The sequence below is a fragment of the Rhea americana genome, unplaced genomic scaffold (genome assembly GCF_003343005.1).
Source record: "Rhea americana isolate MKP2758 unplaced genomic scaffold, rheAme1 scaffold_131, whole genome shotgun sequence".
Taxonomy (NCBI): Eukaryota; Metazoa; Chordata; class Aves; order Rheiformes; family Rheidae; genus Rhea; species Rhea americana.
The window spans coordinates 1,482,793-1,505,593 of NW_028185384.1; the positions used below are offsets into that span (position 1 = coordinate 1,482,793).

The window sequence follows — 22,801 nt, forward strand, 5'->3', positions numbered from 1 at the left end:
TTTATTGATTTTAGCTTTTATCAACCAAAATTTGCACAAGGGAAAGTGGCCAAGGGGCTCATCAAATCTAMCAAGCATCAAGATCAGAGTCAGTAAACCCCGTGGCTGGTGGTGAGCTCCAATACCCCCGTGAGAAAACAGCACGGGATAAGAAGACAAAGAGCTGAAGGACACGAGACTTCTCGATCAAATCAGGTATTTCCTATCTTCCCACGGGACTCTCACCAGCAAYCGGGGAGACGGCGACGAAGGAGGTCCCAGATAACGCCTGCTGGGTTACCCCACGAAGGGAGCACCGCCGCTGCTGCCCCGGGCCGCCGAGCGAGCGCTTCAGGACGCAGCGCCTGTCCCCGCGCCCCGAGCGGCCCGATCCCGAGGGCCTTCGCACCCCTGCACCTACCTAAGGCTGCTAAGAGCCTGCTTTCGTTTCTGGTTGCCCGGAAAATGATAGCTTTGCACTTTTCCGTTAGAATTTTATATTAGAATTTGATGGCAAATAGGTAACACTGAAAGTCTTTGCAGCTTGAACTGAAGGACGTGACCTACAGCATTAACTCCGCAACTAGATTCACACTGTGAAGCAGAAGAAGGTAATACACTGCTTTGGTGAGGCAGAAAGTCCTCCCACAAACAGAAATTCTTCTTACACCCTAGAAAACAGTATTGCAGAGCCAGCTCAACATCTGCTCACACACCCRCATACCATATCAAAAGTGAAATCAATGAGTTATTACATAAATCAAAGTGTTTTATTAAATATCTATCACTGTTTATGACTTACAGAAGCGTCTAACGTAAATATTACAAAGTTACTCAAAGAAATGATTTTTATAACAACTAAAGAAATGCTACGCCAGTTACAAAACAACACCAAAGTCAATGGGAACACACATCCTCTTCTTCCATAAGAAAAATAATCAAAGCGTTACATAATACCCGCTTTGTCCATTTATCTTCAAATTGTCACTTGCTAGTATCTGAATAAAGCGAGCAGAAATCTGAACAAGGACAGATTAAAGAAAAAGCTCCTGTAAATACCCATTATATTCCTGCTTATTATAACCATTTTCAAGTCGTGTCTCTGATCTCTTTCAGAATAATGAACTGCTGCATACAATGCAGTACTTAAAATATCTATACCTACATCCACAGCTCTTTCCTTCAAGATTACCGTGGAATGATAGCAATCCAAGGAATCCACCCCCAACTACCTGATGCTTTCAGYCAACAACATCCATGGGAATCGGTAGGAGTTAACCCACTGGGTTTAGAGCCCAAGAAGGGTTTGTGGGAAGTCTACGCAACGTCCCAACACCCTCCAAGCCCCAGATTCAGCCATCTATCTCCAAAACATTTACCACTTAATTGTAGAAAAAAGCATCGTCTGTTTAAAAACATTGAAATGGAGATGGGAATAAATGATATGTTAGCTCATTGGATAAATGGAAGAGTTTCTATAACTTCCAGAGACTTGAAATTTAGTGTTCCAGGGTAAAGTATGGAGGACACCACAGATGTTCACTAGAGCAATATTAAGAGTGCTTCTGAGTGCTTGCCCTTCCAGTATCTCCTAGCTTCTGAGGACTTCATARGGAAAAGCAAGGTTAAAATTTATTTTGTTGTCTAAAAATATGTGAAACAGGGCTCACTTGGGTTTGGAATGCTCCCAAGAAATAAGACAAGAAAATCTTAAAATTGATCTGTCAAAGAGGGAGAAGAARGGAGGCAATGGGAACAGGACAACCTGCTTGTCCTTGTTCCTTATACCTGCTCGAGTGGATTTGCCTTCAGAGGATTCCGACTGGAGCTCTCACTTTCTATAGACCACCTTCCACAAGCATATTTGCGCACGAGCCAAATTACTTGAAGAATGCTCCCTCATCCACATATCMTCACAAGCAACCACAACCAGGATGCGATTGGCAATTATGTTGGACTCTGCATGACAAATGGGAAAGATTATGTATTCTAACAAAAAGCGAATATAAACTAAATGGCTAAGATGGAAGATCCAAGTGGCTGGAGAACAACAACAAAAACAAACTTACAGTTCTCACAGTAAATCAGAAAAGGGAAAATAAGCCACTTTCTTCTTCCCTCCTTACTCACGAGAACCACTGCCACGCTGTTTGCATATTGGTTCTTGTTCGCAGTCTTACAGGGGACTTGGTGAACCTGCTGTTACCGAGTTTATTATTTGTTCTCCCCTCCGCCGTCCAACACCGTCGCGGCCTGCAGCCACTGCCGAGGCCAAGCTCCAGCCGGAGTGCTCTGACAGTCTTGCACGTTATCACCTTTCCCACCCATCGCCGCTGCTCTCCGAGGACCTGCAGACTTCAAACAAAGACAATTTCTACACGACACACTGCTGCTGCGCCACTGAAGTGCAAGAACCCGGCGTCCCAAAGAGCAGCGGGGTGCCAAGCGTCCCCAAAGCTTTCACAGCCCGATTTTCTTCAGTTTACAGCCGTAGGGAGGGCATTTGGTAATCCTTCCTCGCGTTTTTCGTGCCTGTGATGAACGGCAAGGCTGCGGTAGTCACAAACACCGCGTACCCGCTCCCCGCGCACACATGTGACAAGCTGTGGTGACCGAAACCCTGCGGCGGGGCTGCGCCGCTGTCCTCTGCATCCTCCTCCGGCAGCGACCCCTCCGCTCCCGCTCGCTGCTCGCGCCGCCGCCGGCGAGGAGGACACGCCACGCCAGCTCCGCCGCGCCGCGCGGCTCTGCCCCGGCGTATCCCTCTGCTCGGCAGCCTTGGGCGCCTACCCACGCAGCCTGCCTTCTGCCCCTGGGTCTTTTTCTAGCTACCTTTCCCTTAAATTTACCTTGCATAAACGACTTTCCTGTGCAGCTAAAATTAAACACCTGTAAYCATGAGTGCTTCTTATAGGTGGGGAGAAACGGCGTGCCACTAGAAGTAGTCCCAGCAATAACAAGTGCAAGAGCAATCATCAGAGTAACCACGACCCTAGCAATAGTGACACGAGTGAAAATTGGTCCATCAATGTTTTGTGGTTTTTACAGCAAATAAAAACAGGATTCCACAGTGCTACTTCAACTCTGAGTTAAAGCAGACCTAGTCCTGCCCTTCTGCAGGCTAGTCCAGCCCATTTGTACCAGAGTTAGTCTGCCCTACCAGCCCAAGCRCCCCACAGTCCTTTTAAAATCAGCAGAGGAGGAGACACCTCCAGAGGGCAAGATGCAACCCACTGCCGGGATCTCTACAGAGGGAGCCAGCGACAAGGGACGAAGCCAGTTCCACCACGGATGAACCCCAACGGCTCTGGGAGATGACCGCACAAGAGGCTCCAGCTCACCTAAGGGCTGTCCTGCTAGCTTGGGGCTGCCCAGGAGCCTCCAGGCGTCGTCAACGCGCGTAACCGCTCACCTGGGACACACGCATGCGCTGCTAAAGAGCAGCGCCAGAGCCTTACTGCACGTCTTTGCTAACGAAAGACACCGCAAGCAGCTCTGATGAACGTGCTGCCACACCATGTAATCAAGTGCATAAATAATTTGTTATACAACACACCTCAAAAAAACCCAAACCAACTGATTATCAATAATAACTGTGTATATTGCAGCATCTCATCCCTGGAGGTCTCCAAAGAGGTCAGCTGGATTGAACACAGAATGCTTAAAAAGCAAATTGCCCACAACAAGCTGATTGGAGATCTGAAACTGCAATAAATGGTGCTGCATAAGTCACTTTTCTAAAAGTGAAAATAACTACTGCCACTCCAACAGGCACATCTGAGTCACCTCGTGAGCATCTTTATCAGCTGCACAACAAAGAATGGCTCCTTGTTCCCCCCAAGCCACAGCAAACCAGACTTCATTTTCCTATCACAACAGCTGAGCATTTCCAAAATAATTGACTTCCCCTTACTTTTCCCTTCCTACTCCTGAGGCTGACAGCTCCTTTTCAGAATCAGAACAGACCTCTTTATAGATCTGTACACAGATCGGCTAAGATGGAGCAGGTCCTGCTCTCATTTTTTTCATTTTGTTTACACAGTATCAACAAATGAGATCAGCATCAGATTCATATTTATAGAACTACGTCCTCCTACCTCCTGTACTTGTTCCCATGTCTAAAAATTTAGAGCCAGGCACTGCAAAAATAATGATTGCCTCATACTTTTTTAATGTAAATGGGACTCCTATGTCATTTTTACTTCTATATTTACATTAAAATCATGAATTCAGGGAATTCAGAGAGCCAAAAAACACAGCATCAAAAACGTAACAACTGTAAGACTCTTGCTGCTGTGTATTTAGAAGGGAAACAAATCAACTTCTTTTTTCCGGCAAAAAAAGGAAACCAGGGACTACTTACACTGTACAATGAGCTGCACCAAGGCTTCTCTGGGCTTCACGTTGAAACCATTGTACTGGCTGGTCTGGCACCTGTACGTTCCCGTCATCTCCCTGGACACATTCACGATCCTCAGGATCCCGTCGTAGCTCTCCGTCTGCATCGCTCCGTCCGGCATCGCGACCTCCTTGTCGGCTCGGGACCACAGGATGATAGGCTTGGGCTTCCCCGTCACCTGGCACTGCAGTTCGATCGTGTCTCCCTCCCGGGTGACCAGCGGCGACTTTTCCTGAGGAACAGTCAAATTGGGTGGCACTTCCCATTGCGAAGGAGAAAAAAGAGACGGTTCAATAATTAATRTTCCAGAAACGACAAGCGGCTTTCTTGCTTGTTAGGTCATAATTATATATCAAGAAATAATTTATATCCACAGAGCAATGTACATGGATTACACGTATCAGGAAACTATGCAATGCCACTATATTTATGAGATAAAGTGCTCAGCTGCGTGAAGTGGTTAAAATAAGATTCAATAGCTGCAGCTATGAAACTTGCTTGCCTCGCTGTGAGTGTCTGAAGCACTGATATGGTCTCCCATGGCACAGCAGCTCATTCGACCACCGGTCACGGCAAGCACTTTATTACCAGAAGTTATCGCTTTCCTTTTTATGTATATTTGGCACTAAAATCTTTTTTTTTATATGTATATATACACATAACAGACTGGCTGTCAATTTTGTCAAGCTCACAAGAGCCATGCACCRAGGAAGAATGCCAATTCACAAATCAGCTCAAAATTCATAAACTGAAAGCAAAACGCAGTTAGCGTGYTTCTGCCACAGAAGGTCTACTAAAATGGTATTTTTTTCATAGAAATGTAGGTGAATGGATCTGTAAGAAGCATGCAAACAACTGTTTCCAGCAAGAGTTAGACAACCCCTTTAAGCAGGACTCCTGCAACTGGGCAGGCAGGGGGTGGTCACCACGCACGGTGCCCCATCGCTCCTGCTGCCTCGCAAGAGCGACACTGTGCAGCCGACACCGCGGGCTCTTCGCATCACCAGTCCCAGGCAGCCGGAGAGCAATTCGTCCCCACCGAGGAGATGCCGCTGCACAGGGGCCTTGATCGGACCGGAACATTTGATAATTACAAAGCACCACAAGCCCCGCGGTCCCGACGGGAACACTTTCGCCACGTTCAGTTTTTGCTCCCTTCTCATCATACCCACATCGGCTTTACAGCCAATCTTTCTAACTTCTCCTTTAGCACAACACAGACGCAAGTGCCACCTCCGAAGCTGTGGTCTCTAGGCCTCTGCTCCACAAACGCTTGCTTCGCTGCAACACGGAGGGTGCAGACGGGGAACAGACCGATCTGCATTCACGCCGGTGCTCTGCTTGGAGATCTGGTCAGCACGGATAGAGTGTGCCACATGCTAAACACTGCCTTCCCTCTAGTTGTTGCTGTGCCTTGGGTCTTCTGCCCTACATCACTTGGAGAGCCCCCGTTTTGTTTTAAAAACGATCTGCTTTAGCAGCATTACCATCCCGCGCTCTCCCACCTTGGACTAGGGTTACTTCATCTTGAAGTTACTAGTAGATTTTCACGAGTTTTTTTTTTTTTCTTTTTTTTAATCTTTGCCAGGAATACGAATATTGCGTATATGCTTCGGTGAGCTGCAGCGCATGTTGCCTGGTCATGTGTGTTTGCCTATCTCTCTATCTGCTTTTCATGCCACTTCTTCAGAGATAAACCTTCCTGCTCCACCCAATGCAGACACAGCCTGTCCTTAGAAATTGGTTTCTAGCMGTGGAGGAGCCAGGCACGGGCGTTCTGAGGTGCTGCCTGCTGGGACAGAGGCTACGGGGACAGACCTGAGGCTCCAGGTCCCACCGGCAGTAAGTGATGCGCTTTGCAGTCAGAGAGGGAGGATTTGATCTCAGAAGTGATGCTGTTGTGCCTCTCCTGCAATGTGCTGCCTTTGCCACAAGGAAAAGAGGTTGGAAGTGGAGGAGAGGCCTTGCAGAGGAAAGACCGAAAGGAAAGCTTTCCAAAGTGGGGGAAGCTGCTCCTCAGGGGGAAGAGGGAGGTGCAGGTGTRGGAGCTGTCAGTGGCATCAGTCGTTGCTGGTTATGTGGCCCAAGCACCCTGCAGCAGACACCCGTCAGCTGCCTGGAAGMGTTGTCTCGCCTGCTTTGGCCAGTTCTGCCTTAGTCCTGAGGGACTTTCCGAAGAATAGCACATAGGTTTGGTGTGAATGGAGGAAGGGAGGGGAAGGACCCTTGCTTTTGACAAAATCCCACCTTTTTCCCAAAACTACACATCTCCTCTGCAATACTTCCAGAGMAGCTCTTCTACTGGCCATGCTTCTTGAAGGCAAAAGAAACGTTTCATGATCAGCCTCATAAATCAATCAACAAGTCCAGTAAGGCTGCTTACAGCTAGATTCTACAAAAAGGGCAGAGGAAAGGAGAACAAGTGTTTTAAAGAATATACATCTATGAGGCATTTATCCAGCCCTTCACCTGCTCCTCAGAAGGACCCTGGCATGAGCCAGCATGACATGCCACAAGTGCCACTTGATGCAAGATCACACTCCTACTTGAGGAAACAAGCATGACCAGCACTTGAAATGGGGATACGATACAAATAAATTGAGGTGAGGATGGCTAGTTTTCTCCAGATACTGACAATGTTCTCTGACTTAAGAAATTCCTTCACTAAGCTTGCCACAGTCACCTAGCAGGAGTAAATGGATGAGGTCCACTGAGCACACCCATGAGGTGGAACTACAGAGGAAGGAGGGCAGAGATTACAGAATTACAGAATGGTTGAGGTTGGAAGGGACCTCTTGAGACCATCTAACCCATTCCCCTGCTCAAGTACGGTCACGYAGCACATGTTGCCCAGGAAGATGCATCTGTGGAACCGAGGACTCAGGAAAACCTGAGACAGCTAGACTGTGTGGAAAGGCRCCAGACATGAGCTCTAAATGTGCAAGCCCACCAAAGCTAACAACGTGATCTCACAGTTAGAAGCAGGTTAAATTCAGAAATTAGGATACTCAGAGCAAACTGTGATTCATATGAGGAAGAACCTTGGAAAAACTAGGTGCTGATTCCCACGGTCATATGTAGCTTTGAGAGGAAAGACATAGGGCTTTGAAAAACAGATGCATGCAACTACAGTCCTCTGCAACTGTGAGCAGGTCACTTACCTGCCATATCACTCTGTTTCCTTTCTGAAAAATAGAGATAGCAGTACCACCAAAACTACACACTGCCGAGATAAGTACCACAGACCACAGTCTGCAGGCAGAATGATAAGATAGGTCGTATCAGTATCTGAGATGGAAAGATACCTTAAAATAACCCGACTCATCTTCTCCTGTGGCATTTTGCAACACAACCAGTATCTGTCATGTTGCAAGCCAACCTATACATTATTAGGGCTTMTCACATTTATTAATATTCTTGTTAATGGAATAAGGAAAAGGAAAAAAAAAGAAGGAGAGAGAGCAAGCGATAGAATTTGAGAAAATATCCATTTGATCTTTCTTCCCTGGTGATGACCTAAGACACGGGGAGAGGCTCGCACCATGGAGCAATGCCAGGGCAGCCAGGCTTACTGCAGAAGAGGGTCCAGTGAGTAGGCGTGCACGAGCAGGGGTGCGAGAGCTGGGTGCTGCTACCTGCGCGGGCAGGGTGCTGGCAGCCATSCCCGCCTCGCACTCCCGGGAGGTGCTGCTGCGGCACAAGCGGAGCCTCGGAGGGACTCGGCCGTCCTGGGCGAGGCAGCAGCATGTCTCCTGCGGCACCAGCAACAGAGCCCGCCGCAAATAAAGGTCAAGTCTGTTAGCGCTTGTACAGAATAATAAATTAGCTATAACCTATATCTGAAACAACAAGCATTAGCTTACTCATGCAGCAAATGGCTTAAAAAAATGTTAATGCTCTTAGCATCAAAATCTGTTTTCTAAAGCATGGGGTTATCATTTGAAAAACAAAACCTCAGTTACACTCAGAAGTAGGTTCTRCTTTAAAAATACATACTATTATGATTCGGACTTGGCAGAGGCGTACACACAGCAGGGCTAGCGTTGACGTATGTCCACCTCTGGGTCTTAAATAAACTGGTCTGAGAAAACTGTTGCTTCTTAAAGCCCCCGACTCCCCAGCAGTCCCTGACTTGCAGACGGTCAGATGGCAAGAAGGCATCCCTGACGACTGTTTCTGAAGCTGTTTCCTAAGCAGACATGCCTGTCTGCTGCTGGAGACAGGAAATCAGGCTAAGCAAACAGGCAGTCTGATAATGTTATTACACAGGACCCCTGATCCAGCCATCATTGCATCCATAGGAGAACATGGGAAGAGAGAGAGAGAGGGGGAAGAGAGAGAGAGAGGGAAGAGAGAAAAAGGGGCCAAAACACATGAGCCTAACCCATTAATTCACTGTATATTCTAGGCAGACATGATCTAGTCACCAGTTTTTCCTTATGAATAACCTTTGAAACCCTCAGAAGGCAGAGTTACTGTCCCCGTTTAAAAGCTCAGATAGCTCAATTAGTCTGCTTGTGTTTACAAGCGATAACAGCAGAAGCAAGTAAAAAAACAGGTCAGAATCTCAGATTTATGCCTTAATCCTAACTCTATCCTTCCTTTTTAGATTAGTTCCTGAAAAGATTGCACTTACTTATCTTCTGTTTCTAGAGGTATATTAAGCACTTCCATTAACATGTCTTCAAYGCAGTGAGCAGTAAAGGAACATCCATGCTAGTTTTAAACACRATGTTTGAATACTGAAAGTACTTTACTTACTGCAGAACTCGGTGTGGACTAACAAACTCTGCTTCTCACCAGAGAAAGCCATGAAAAGGTTTGAGGAGGTCTGTGAAAAGCTGCGAGCAGAGCACGAATGGGAGCATAGCACGGTGCATGTTGCTTCTAACCTTAACTTCAGGTATCACATAAGCATGCATCATCATGGCATGAACCTGGATACTTCTATGTGCACTACTTAGAAATCATTCAAGTAGGCAGWAGGCAACCAGTGTGAGATGGACAAAGAGACCTTGGAAATGGTGACCAAAAGGTCAAGGTAGGTATGGAGAAGGACAGCTGGATTCTGCAGAGATTGGGGATCACAGATAGCAAAGATGAAGTTGGGGTTACTGGCATTTYTGTGTTTTATCAGCTGCTTTAAAAAGGCAGAAAGGGAGACCATGATGGCCCTGAGCCAACAACTGTGCAATCTAAGCAGCAACAGGGAAGGTGTATGCTGAGGGGAGGATGGATGCAACCGTTTCAGTAGAGTGATCAGAGCGCTTAAAATGATCTAATGTAATAACTAGTAATTATAGGATAAAGTTAAGCAAAAGAACGTTTGAGCTGCATATCAAGAAATAATGCATACTGGAGAYTACTCAGAGAGAATCTCCCAGAAGTAGTGTTGGAAGCCACACGCTTCAAGGAATTTTAAACCACTCCAGACACTGAATACTGAAGAATCAACATGATATTGGCAAGGAGATAGAGATGAAGTTTTGGGGGTATCTTCCCTCTCTGATATTTATGAAGATCTGAATCTCTAAAATTAAGCATCCCCTGCCAGATACATGGGTCTCAATCGCTGTTCATGATTCATAGACCTTATGTGATGGAGCAGCTTTGTAAGACAGGTAGCCAGAAAGACTTGAGCTCTAGCAGCTACTTTCGTAGGAAGCCAAGATGGTATACAAAATATACTTGAGCAAGATTATTTAGTCAGTGTACTTCTTTTAAAAKAAATATTTGGGAAAATGAGGAAGTGTGTGCTGAAAGGCACTCTAGAGCTGAGAAAGGAAAAGATCCCAAGAGAAACTGCTGATCTAGCCAGAAAAGCAACTGATCGCAAGAAATGGTAAATTTCTACTTTAGCCTTTCATCGCCATAAATCAGCACCTGGTTATTCATACGGAGTGTAAATCAAGAGACCTGTAAGGATGCTCTTTTTCACTGGGACAGTTGCTCAGGCAATGTCCTGCATGCATGCAAAGGAGAAAAGAAAGCACCACAGCCAGAGTTTTCTTGGGCACAAACCACTTCTAATTGCAGGTAAAGATGTGAACAGTAATCACAGGTTACATGGTGAGGTTTTAACAAGAAATCTGTTCAGACAGTAGAATAATTTCCAAATTAGTACTTAGCTCAAAGTATTTCTTACACCTTAAAACACCACCCAACTCTGTAGYTAAGTTCTGAAGCGGCACAAATTTTAAACCTAGAACATACACAGTCAGCAGCAAATTAGCCAAATTAGTTTTCAGTGCTCTCTCCGGAGTCATGCCGAGGAGCTCCACGAGCCACACGCAACGACGAGCTGATCTCTGCTGCTCTCAGGAGCAGAGAGAGTAAAGAGCTCCTGCGCGCGCGGCTCCCCGAAAACGGAGCTGCAGCGAGCGGCCGCGTCTCGGAGAGGGCGAACGCCCAGGAGGAGCCCAGGGCTGCGGAGGCAGCGGGCTGCCGAGCCCGGGGAGCCTGCCGGGACCGCGCTCGCCCCCTCCCTGCCGGCGCCCGGGGCCAAACAGCTCGGCTAACCGACCCCAGCTGCGCTCCGGTACGGGACAGTGGCTCCCAGAGACAGAATTAAAAAGAAAAATCTCTGCACATTAAGTACTAAAATAGAACTGTAAAAGACAAGCTTTTTAGAGAAACCCAGCATTTATCTGTCCTTCTGTTCTCCTATTCCTTTCAAAGATAAACTCACAGATAACAGCTCGCAGAAATAGTCAATTTAGTGCCGTAACGAAATGTCTGTCTATTTTCTTGTAATACCTTATAATTTCTCAAGGCTGTCTGTAAATGATCACTCTGGACAATGCATAAGGTTTACAAATATCTTAATTAAACCACTAATTATCTCACAGAAAGCATTCTTCTTTTCATTATGCAAAGAGACAGCACTGTGATTTTAACAAACATTTAGAGCTAAAGCAAAGATCTCTTTTATGTATCATCAAAGGAAGAACAAGATAACCAGAGGACACACACTTCACAAACAGATCAAGGGCCCATGCTCTAACACATCAGCCTGGACTTTCAATTAATTCATTATTTAATAGGTAGCTGATGCATTTAAGACAGAAGCTCTCCCACCGTACGGTAGGGAGGATGCATGACCTAATATACATTCGTTCTTTAGGAACACCTCTCCTTTCCAGTTTCTACGAGCGTATTTTACTGCTTTTTGTTTCTGTTTTAACCTCTCTTGCCCTCAGAGTCCCCTCCACACGCACACATATGGGAGAGTCATCCGGCCTTTCCACAACGTTTGCCCAGGGTTGGTTTCTGGACAACAGGGCTTTTACAGGGCAAAGTTGCAGTATCTCAGTCTTCACTTCCACTGTTYGCTGACCTGCTTTACTGAGATACGGCGGGGGGAGGGTGCCAGGGGATTGCTTCAGGTCCATTTACAAAAGCTACTCGAGACATAAATCTATGCCTTTCCTGATAAGAGCACGAAACGTCAAGGGAAAAACATTCCTGCTAAACCAGTTGAATGTGAAGCATGCCAAAGGCTGGCACGTTCCCTCGGACCCTTGACTACCCGCTCCCGGCCCGCCGGCCGCGAGCACACGCGGTGGAGAAGACCTGCCTCTCCCTCCCTCCCGACCAAGTGACGCAGCCTTTGCTGCCTCGTTTTGCAGCCCCAGGAGGAACCCTGTAGATGCAAGGAAAAGAGTTTTCTCCCTGAAATCAGCTAACAGACACACAGTGAGGTATTTAGTATAGCAGTACAAGTCCTGACATTTGGAAAATGTGTTTGTGCCTAGGCCTTATGTTCRTAATTACCACCGTGGTAATGAATCTTGATGAATCAGTAATGACCTTCAAATGGATACCGAAACTATTTCAGCTTCCACTTCATCTGGTACTGAAGTCATACCCAAAGTCATACAAATAGGTAGAATTTCTTTGAAGAGGCTAAGCAAAGCTGATCCCAAATGCTGAGTTTTCTCCTCGCTTTCTGTTTTACTTGAGTGTCACGGGACAGTGAATTTAAGAGCTCACATAATTCATCACTGCCTGCAGAAACCGCAAAAAGCTTAGAGGTACGGCCATCTACCGGATGCTTCCCATAAATCCCATCAATTTCCCAAATGATTCCCAGCAAGTAAAGGTAATATAGTGGTTACTTTTTGCCAGACAGAAAATGCATGAGCGCATAACACGTCACTGTCCATTGCACCCTAGCAAGAAGGTAATGTCGCGCTCGCGTGCGACCGCTATCCATCATGCCAAACTCTGCATGTCCCACAGGATGAACCTCGCTGCTACTCAGCTCTTTAGCTGTTTGTAAGGTGTGCGTTAATATGCTTGGAGTATATGTTTTTTTTCAGCTAAAACCTCAGAGGTGGGCTATTCCCGAGTGTGAACATGCTGGTCAGCATTTCTACCACTGACGTCTTCCTAGGCTAAGTGAGGATGGAAGGGACCTTAGGGAGTTTCTGGGCCAACCTGTGCTCCAGGCAGGGCCAGCTCTGATGTCAGGTTGCTCTAGTGTTATCCAGGCTGGCTCCAAAAACTCCAAGGATGGAGACCCCACAATGCCTCTGAGCAACCTGGCTTTTCCCTCATGGGGAAAAGTTCCTCCTTATCTGCTGTCTGAAACTCTCCTTTCAGCTTATGCTGGTTTTCTCTCATCTTCTCTCATCCCACGTGTTTCTGCGAAGAGCCTGGCTTTGTCCCCTTGATGACTCCTGTGCATCCTCCAGGGGACATCTGCTGCCAGGTCCCTCTTAAGCTGCCTTTTCTCCAGGTCAGACGAGCCCCGTACATCCGTCTCACCTCACAGGGCTCCAGCCCCAACCATCATGGTGACCTCTGCTGAACTGGCCCCAGTTTGTTGAAGTCTTCCCTGTAGTGGGACCCAAAGCTGGTCCATTACCTCCTTTCCATCCGGGATGCTCTGCAGCTCCCATGCCACTGGTTGTCAGCAAGGACACCCAGCACCCTTCTGCAGAGCTGCTCCCTGGCCAGACAGTCGCAGCCTGTAATGCCACAAGTGAAAAGCCCCCACAAATCATCTCCCTGTGCTCCTTGCATTGCTCTAGTGTAGTATTTCKGAAATTAATTAAAAGTCTGCAAAGCTTTGCAACATCAATACACATTTTTGCAGATACCAAACAGAAAAAATAAATACTTCTGATTGATACTTATCATAAAATTTAGCAAAAAGAAGGAAACTATCCAAAGCCTCTGAAAAATGAGACAAATTAAAAACAAATAGTAAATAATAAAATAACTAACTAAATTAAATACAATGCCCACTTTCCTCCTGTCTTTCAAGGTTTGTGTTACACATATAAGGATGCATAATGTTTCAGTGTGAGACATGCAGCAAAGACAACTGCAGAAAAGCTGTCTGCATGTTCACTTATGCCCACACAGGATCTGACTTTGTACCGATGACCACAACTCTTTGCACCCAATGGTCCAGCCAATTTTCCCCACACTTTACATTCCACCTCTCTCCAAACCATACTCAATCAATTTCGCTCCAAGGATACTACCAAAGACTGTGTTGAAGGCTTTACTAAAGTAGTAAATATGTAAACAGCATTCATTTCTCTTCCCTTGTCTTTTCATCATTGGAGGCAACCATATCGGGCAGGCACAATTTGCTTTCAGTAAATCCATGCTGGCTGTCTCCAGTCACCCGCTGGTCATTCATGTGGATGGACATGGCTTCTACAAGAACATGCTCCATGATCTCCCCCTCCCCTTTTCTTTTTTCTTTGAAGACAGCCAAAAAAATATTTTTCCAGTTCTTTCTGGATCTCCTTAGATCATTGTGACCTTTGAAAGGCAATGGCCCAGCCTTGTAGTAACGCTGGTCAGCTCCCTTGGCACCCTTAGATGCCTCCTATCTAGTCTCATGGACCTACATAGGTCCATTTTGCTGAAATGGTCCCTACCTCAACCACTGGGAAGTTAGTAACAGCACAAAGTGACCCAGCTTCACTTCCCAGGCTCCCAGCTGAACCAAAGGTCAATCCAGTCTTATCTCCCCATCACACACAATACTCCTCATGAAACACTTGCAGTGGGCAAGGGCTCCAGAAACACACATCAGAGGGAATGCAGAGCTCGAGGGAGATCTGTGAGAGGACACTCCTGCAGCGGAAGATTCACTGCAGGAGCTCAGGCGCCGGTATCTGAAGGTCCACCTCTCAGCCTGCATGCACACAAGTTTTATGTTTACTTAGAGACTTGGCTACTGGGAACGAAATAGGCAGCATCTAAATTAAACATGTGCACCACAGTTTTGACCTGCATTTATTTATCACCTCAAATGACCACAGCCAATCATGCCCTTGAAGAAGCTGCATGTGCAAAACACGCATAAACCATCTGCCACCGCAGCAGAAGCAGAGGAAATCAGGGCAGCCTTCAAGACAGACCAAACCAGGACAGTTCAAAAAAGTACAAAGCATCTATGTGAATGAGTCTGGTAAAAAGGGGCAGAAGATGTCTATTAAATATTTTTTCTGTACTATAAAAATGTTTTCCTAGGCTTGTTCTATGTTGTCTTATCTAAATTACATGCACTGAATACCTCACCAGTGAACAGCAAGCACCATCTGAGGAACACCTCAGCACTTCATATAAAAGACAGGCTGGATAACAGCTGTAATACTGACAACACAGACCAGTGTTCTGAAAACACAAATGTGTTTTTGTTGTAGAAACAACCAATAATCCTTTTTTATTTTTTGGTTGTAACTAGTTGTAGCAGGAAAAAAAAAACGCATTCAAAAATATTTTCTTGTTTATTTTACATATATGTGTGTGTGTGTGTGTGTGTAATAAGTTTTAGCAGGGCACAGTTGAAGGGAAACTGATTTTTTTTAAGGTAAGAGAAAAAAGATCATTGATTTTTCTTTGACATACAGGCATTGTTTTGAACACAAAACAAAAATGCAATTTTATAAAAAACAAATATTGGATAACAGATGCAAAATGCCTTCTGTTGAAAGACATGCTTTTATACAAATCTATGGGCTTCCACTGTGCTAAGATTACAGTAAAAACATGGATTGCCTCAGCTATTAAAATCAGCTACTGGAAGGAAAAGTCTAAGAAATCTATTGGTTATAAACCAGCTATTAGCAAAGAGATAAAGAAAAGCAGGCAATTACTACTGCGTTACGTACTCCTATTCCATAGCCACAACAAGACACTTATTATCAGTCAAAGTAATAGCTACTATTTTACTTCATCAAAGAGCAACATTTCTGTCATTGATCTGAAAACATACATAAGAGAAATTTAAGATATTGTGCCTGTTGAGAATAGCATAAATCACTGACACACAATGTGTCCTCTTAGAAAGGAGCTCCTTCCTCCGTCCTTCATACCTGCTGCTCAGTGAAAGCCGTGGGATGGATCCTGTTGGATTAACGTAACATCATCTTATGTCTCCTTGTAAATTCCCATGAACTACTTATTCATGGCTCTTGATGCCAAAGTCCTTTTTTTTTTTTTTTTTTTTTTTTTTTTTTAAGGTCTAGCAGCTTTTCTGAGAATAGAAGTGGGCCTATCTGGCTTAACGCGGACACTGGCCTCCTTTGGAACAGAGCATCACGTGCCATTTATTCAGGATTTTGCCCTTTTACCAGGTGAATTCAGACCTAGGCCCTGCTGGGACATCCCCATGCTTGCCCGCATGTCCCACGGTTTTTGCATACACACCTCTCCTTTTCTCATGAGTCAGGGAAAGCCATAGCTTGGCTACAAAGAAGTAAAGCTGATATTAAAGGAAGGCTCCTTACCTGTGCTGCTGGAGATGTTAACATCAATGCTGATATCAGATATCCCACCTCCCTTCAGAGACGCAACACACGTGTATGTCCCAAAGTCAGTGAATTTCAAATCAATGATGTCCAGGTTTGTGGTGCCAGGGGAAACATCAGGGTCGGTCTGTGTGATGACCATCCTTTCGGAGCTTCGCAAGGGACGTCCGTTTTTAAACCAACTGAACGTAAGCTCTTCAGAGGGGACGGCTTCCACCTGGCAGGAGATTTTCACCTCACGCCCAATCTGTATGTTGTCATCTTTGTGATATGGGTCAGGAGTGATCCAAAAGCGACCTTTTTTTAAGGCTGAAATATGCAAAGAAACCCAAGTTTAGTCTAATAAGGCACCAATTTTCATCTTTAAATCCTGACTTTGCAAAGACTAATGTGCATGCTTCACTTTATCACTGAGGAAGTCACTGAGACTTTCCATGTCTCACTTTGCACATGGGTTAATTTCTTGCTGAACCAGATCTTAATCAAATATCACCACGTAGCATACATTGCTGAAGTACATGTCACTTCTACAACGCAAAGTAGGAACAGTCACAGTATTTAAATTAGGCTGAGCTGCTGACAGCTGAAGAATAACCAAAATAATCTGTGAATCTGCAGTGTTTGTGGCCCCTTTCTTGCGGGATTTACAAGCCCTTCCTTACCTGCCAGGCTGTCAGAGCATTCAGAGAAGAGAAAACAAGATATCAATCAAACATCAGTACTACAACCAGCAGCAGCATCCCCAGTCTATCTGCAGACAAACCCAGCCACACACCCCAGCTCTGCACCAGCTGGGTACAGGTAAGTGCGTGCCCCAGGCCACAGCCTGCCCCGGCCACAGGCATCCTGCTCCCCCCGGGCAGCAGGGCACCTGCCCCACCTCGGTGGCCACCCAGCAGCAGATGGCTTTCTCCGGGTGACCGGTAGCCCAGCAGCGGCCCCGCAGCTGGGGCGTTTCTCGGTGCCCAGGCCGTGCTGGGGGTGCAGCGCTCCGCCGGGACGTCCCGTGTAACCACGCACCTGGGAAAGACCCGCGTCCTTCCCTAACATCCCCCGTCGTGCCGCTCTACGTGGGCAGCCCGGTACCACCGTTCGCTTCCCTGGGGACAGGGAAACGGGGCACATTCGCAGCATCTGGTCTCGGGTATTTACACGCTTTGGGGCAACGCAGCGTGACACCGTTAACGAACGGCAAAGGCTACGGGCTCGCCCCACCGCCGCAGCTCAGGAGCTCCCCGAACAAAACGGCTCTTCGGGGCTGACAAAAGCCATGCTGACTTAGGATTTTCACAACTTCGTAGCTAACAAGAAGAGTTAATGCTTAATAATAATTGGGTATTTTTATTTCAGTATGGGAAAGAAGTATAACACCTGACTCCTTGTAGGCATCCACTCASCCATGGCCTGGAAAAGCTTCTTTTGGTGAGCTCCTTTTACGTAGAGAAAAGGAAAATTATTACTTCTGTTGTGACAACCAGGTAAGGCATGAAAAGCTTTTTTCTGGGTGCTGYTATTTGGCAACCCTTGTACTTGAATATTCAAGAGCCCAAGTGGTTGATCAGTTCTTAAGAACATATTTGTGGATCTCAAAAATTTTTCAAGATTAAATTTGCACTAAAATATACTTCTCTTTATTAGGCATCTCTCCCTCCCCTTTAAAAGCTGCAGTCAGATCCTCAGCAAGCAGAACTGATATCTGCTTTAATGCAAGAGAAGGAATCTGCACTGCGTATAGTGTCATAGTAGATAACTTTGAAACACAAACTGGACCTTTTGGCAGAATTTGGCAGCGTTTGTGTCTACGGTTTGTTGGTTTGGTTTTATTTAGGCCAAGTGCTGGATGCTAGGCAGGACTGTCCACTGTCCAGATCTGCTACAGCAGTCTAATCACCAAAATACCGCAGCAGAACACATACCGGAGCTGCGTATTTCTTTATACACCCATATAMCAGAAGTTCAGGATGAGGACTGCAAAGCAGTGTATTGCGTGGAAAATGTTAAGTGAGTTTATAGAAATTCTGAAGTGACAGCTAAAGTTTCTGTGCTCTATTCCCTTTCCTCCTCCCTTCCTCAAAATCAAACCTCTTAACATCTTTTAACCAATGTTGAGATATACACAACATTGATCAGAAACAGCCACGAAATCCCCACTTCAAACAATCTTACAATTGTTCAGCTACAACCAATAGCYGAAAGTCTGTACTGTTTTTCTAACCCTATTCTCCAAGACTCCACAGAACTGCTCAGCTGTCACGTTTTCTTCTGTTGYCCACAAAATTAGCAGAAAATTCAACTTTACAGTACAGTGTCTTTTCAGAGTTAAGTAGCATCGTTGAACAGTATATATCTATAAACCCCTCATCGCATTTAGTACCAGAATAAACAGTTATCTCTGTGATTAACCTGTTTATCTTGGAATTCTAATATGCCACCAGAGCACATGAGAATTGCCATCCACACCTGGGAGCATGTCCACAAAACCCAACTGCAGGTGTTCCAAGATGCCCAATGGGCGCTGGAGGGTGCTGGGAGCAGGGAGCAGCACAGAGGCGCGCTGAGCGGACACGCTCGCTCTGAGCCCACACGGGCACCTGGCATTACGACCACAAATGCACCAGACCTGACAGTGCTGAGCTGCTCGGTGTTCAACTCAAAAGCAATCCCAAAACCAGACTGCCTTTCACTGAAATTCCCTGTAGGGTCGTTCCACTGTTCCAAGGATGCGAAGCCCTGCAAGACGCTCTACAGGCTGTAAGTAGCAACAAACCTCCCATCCCCAAACCTTTCCATCCCCAAACCTTTCCATTACCATCAGGTAACAGAAAACTCATTTCTGAGTGTTCTCCACAGGTGTTTGCATTCACAGTCAATCCCCATAAAAAAAAGTAGTTTGAATTTTCTTCACGCAGAGGTTCTTGGTCCATAATTTCTAGGCATCCCCCTATATAATACCAAGTATATTAAAACATCCAGTGGATTCTGGCTCTCTTTTTCTCATTATATCTGTAACACTTGAGGCATTGCTGCAACATTTCCTTCACAAATATTGGGTTAGACACAATGGATARAAAGGAAGGAGATTTGGGGGTAACCAGAGCAATGCGGGAGACAGTGCCGCAGACATATGCTAAGCACAGCTGTATCCCAGCAAAGATTTCAGAATATAATCAACATACAGTGCTAGAAAACATCGGCAGATGTGCAGAGAGCCTGTAATTGCTCTCTGAGACACAGCTTATGGCCAGGATAGTGCCAGACTTTCTTCAAAGAGGCCCTGAAGAACTATGATGAGATCATATAAACAAAGATGAAACAGTTCTCATCCTCATATTCCTCACAAAACTCTTCACTGTCTCTGCCCTCCCTCATTAATTACATTTCAAAGYAATAAATTGTATTTCAATATCTCAACTAAGGCATATTTGCATTCATCAGGTTAAGTTGTATCTTCCCACCTCCACCCTGATCAACCCCAAATGCTCCTTTAATCCATCAAAGGWTCCTATCTTGCAAACACACATTTCATGATGCATGAACTGCATCAAACACCGTAACTGAATATATTAGCTGCTGCACAATTTGCAGGTTTTGACCTAATAGTTATTGGCCACTGACTGCTTCCTAAGYTGACTCGGACATTGGCGAATGTTTGGATTTGTGTTTTCTGATGTTCATGTCTATGCACAGCCTGCTGCAACAGCAATATTAAGCAGCAGAACTGTGCAAATTACTGATTTTAACCTTGACTGAGCAGTTGCATTCCACACGAGGTTCAACCTATGACCCAATGGTCCCACCAAGCAGAAGTGGCTTCAACTCATTTTGACTGTTCCCCTCAACATTCTAAGGCTAGAGAGAGATTTTGTTTTATCCTGTCTCCAATGAACAACATGAGAATATCACCTGACAAWGAGCCAAGTAGACAGGAAGACTTGCATGGTTTTGGGGCCACTACWAGAATATTTTGGGGGGTTCTTGAACTCAGCATCCAGTATACTACTTGCTTCTGAGAATCCAAGCACTGGCATTTTATCAAATAAAGGTCAATAACTAAATGTCCAGATCATGCTCTCAAGATCCTTTGAAACAGGAGGGGATCTGGAGTTGCATTTGCATTCCCTGGGGGAGACAAAGCAGCAAAGCTTCCCGAGTGCTCAAACATCACTAAGCCTTCAGTGTTTCCTCCTTGTGTGTGCACACACAAAGAGTTCATGCTTCTTGGAAAGACTCTTGGCTTTATTTTTAAGGCCAATGACCTGCAGAGAAACAGTAAGTAAAGAACTAATGCTCTGAACCATAGTTCAGCACAGTGAATGACAGGCCCTCCCATGACTTTGCCTCAACTTCTATTCCACATCAAAGACAGAAGAAAAAGCACCATGGGAAAGTGAGCTGCAGAACCCAGCTTCATCCTCTAGAAGCTCTAGTCTGTTAATCCAGACATCGGTTGCTTGTTATAAAAGATTGAGAATCAACTCTCCAGGTCATTGCTGTGATCTTTTGGTACAAAGATGATTACTATGATGATGCATGGGTCCTTGAAAAAAAGATACGAGGCAGGCAGTGGGTAAAGAAAGCCAGCTCTTATCATCAGTTCTTGCTTCAATCACTCTGGGTACCTCATCTCCTTCGAGCCTCACAGATGSGGAAAAGCAATCCTGCTTTCACAAAAATGCAATTCAAAAGATTCAAAGCCTTTCAGTAAAGATTTCAGATAGTCCCTGAAAGACCTGTGAAATGTATTTGTAAACCTAACTCTTTTTCCTAATCTGCCAAGAAACTCTGAGAAGGCAACTTTTGCCATTGTATGCCGGTGTCCAGACTGTTGTGGACAGTCTAGTCTGTCTAGTCTTCAGCAAGCCCCAGATTTGCAGAGGGAAGTAAAAGCTCAACCTCCTCCTCCTCAAAAAGCAACTCATTTTGATTCTCTTTTCAGCTGTGGGAGTCTCAAAGCAATTCACCTGTGCCCGCCCAAGTCTAAGTCACCAGCTTTGCCGCACAATTTCAGCAATAAATAAATGCAGCAGTCAAATACAATAGTTCCACAGAGAAAATTGATGTACGTAATAYATGTGGTGTAAGCACGTGGACCTGGGTTGGTGCCTTTCAGAACTAACACAAGATCTTTGTGAAGTTCTATCCCATCACTGGGAACTGAGGAAAAACTCAAATGCCTCAGTTCACTGTGGTTGAAGGCACACACTGATATATCACCAAAGCATCAAAGAAATGCTTTACTGCAGTAATTCTGAATTATTTATGCTTCCCTAAAACCATCTGTTACAAACCTCAAAGAGCAGAAAAAATGGTACATTACAACTTATGTCATTTCTCTGATGCATCACTTCTGTGACCTGAGCTTTGCTGTATTACAATGTTACACATAAATAATTGCAAAGCAATGACAAGTTTGGACTAATATGCAGAGGTTCTCTGTTCAGTGAAAAAAGATCTGTGTTTAAGCTGGGGACCATGGACCACCAGCTGAAGAGGAGGAGTCTGTAGCACTGGCTTCTCCTGACAAAGACAACCAYCTCACCATGCTGCCTGGTTGCTTGCAAGTAGATAATTGCTTTCCTCTCTAAAAAGCAGCGGTGAAATCTGAAGTGYTTGCTGCACCTTGTGGACATTGCACTTCAAGAAAGATGTTGCAGGCAGCAGGAGAAAGGCCAGAGAGGACAACCAGCAGCTCAGAAAGGCTGCAGGCTTTCCAGAACGGGTTGGACAAACAGCCGTCAGCACTGGCTTTGAGCTGCAGCAAGGGCGCAGACGGGCCACCTCCTGGGAACTATTTCAGTGCCTTGACCGATTCTGTAACACCAGTGGCTGTTTCTCACCCTCGACTGCATCTACTTAGCTCCAGTGCAGCAAGTCACAGTTCAAAAAAGGAAAGAAAGTGGATTGTAATTCCGTATTTTGCAAGCAAAGTGACAAGTAAAAATGAAGCAATAAAGCAAATATTAGTATATCTAGYTGCTTTCTTAGATATGTTTTCTAAAGCTATCTTTGAACATCTGCATCACTGGGTTGGGTTTCAGATCTCTTGGTCTGAACGGTTAAATGAACAAATGGATGCACAAAGGAATCTCTGCCCTGTTATCACATCCCAGAAACTGCTCGTGCAGTCTACACTCTTGAATTTATTTCTATAAAAGGCCAGTTTAAAGAGATCTATGCACTAAATAAAAACTCATTCCCACAGAAGAAATAGGCTGATGGAAATCCTTCTCCGACGTTTCTTTTCTTCACTGATATGTCTACCTCTATCAAATCAATACAACCAAAAAGAAGGTTCCTACCACAAGCTCCAAAGAAACACAACGTCTTTTTGTTTATTTTTGCCACAGGCAGCAGAGATGCATTGTCTTAAGTACTCTACAGGATGTTGCCTTAAACTACATTATCAAATAGCTAAACTGAGTAGAGACAATTTAACAACTGTCCAAAAATTATTTCTCACTGGTGAATATCACAGAGCAATCTGACAACCTTCATTTTGTCACACTAAGATACATTTTGACATTTTGCATCTTTATTTTGCACATATGAAACACACACAAATTTACTTTTGTCAACAGAGAAACCATCTGTAAGCAAATTTAAGTCTCGATTTAAAGTATAAAAGAAAAACATTCAGAATTATGGT

At 45.1% G+C, this 22,801-nt stretch overlaps 1 protein-coding gene across 1 annotated transcript in view; it reads right to left on the minus strand.

Moving 5' to 3' along the window:
- Window positions 1-22,801, minus strand: part of MDGA2 (MAM domain containing glycosylphosphatidylinositol anchor 2) — a 209,667-nt gene that overhangs the window by 95,627 nt on the left and 91,239 nt on the right. The window contains exons 7-8 of the mRNA XM_085297875.1: window positions 16,135-16,464; window positions 4,343-4,636 (exon numbers count right to left, since the gene is read on the minus strand). Of these exons, the coding sequence (XP_085154001.1) occupies window positions 4,343-4,636; window positions 16,135-16,464 (624 nt within the window). The remainder of the gene's footprint in view (window positions 1-4,342; window positions 4,637-16,134; window positions 16,465-22,801) is intronic.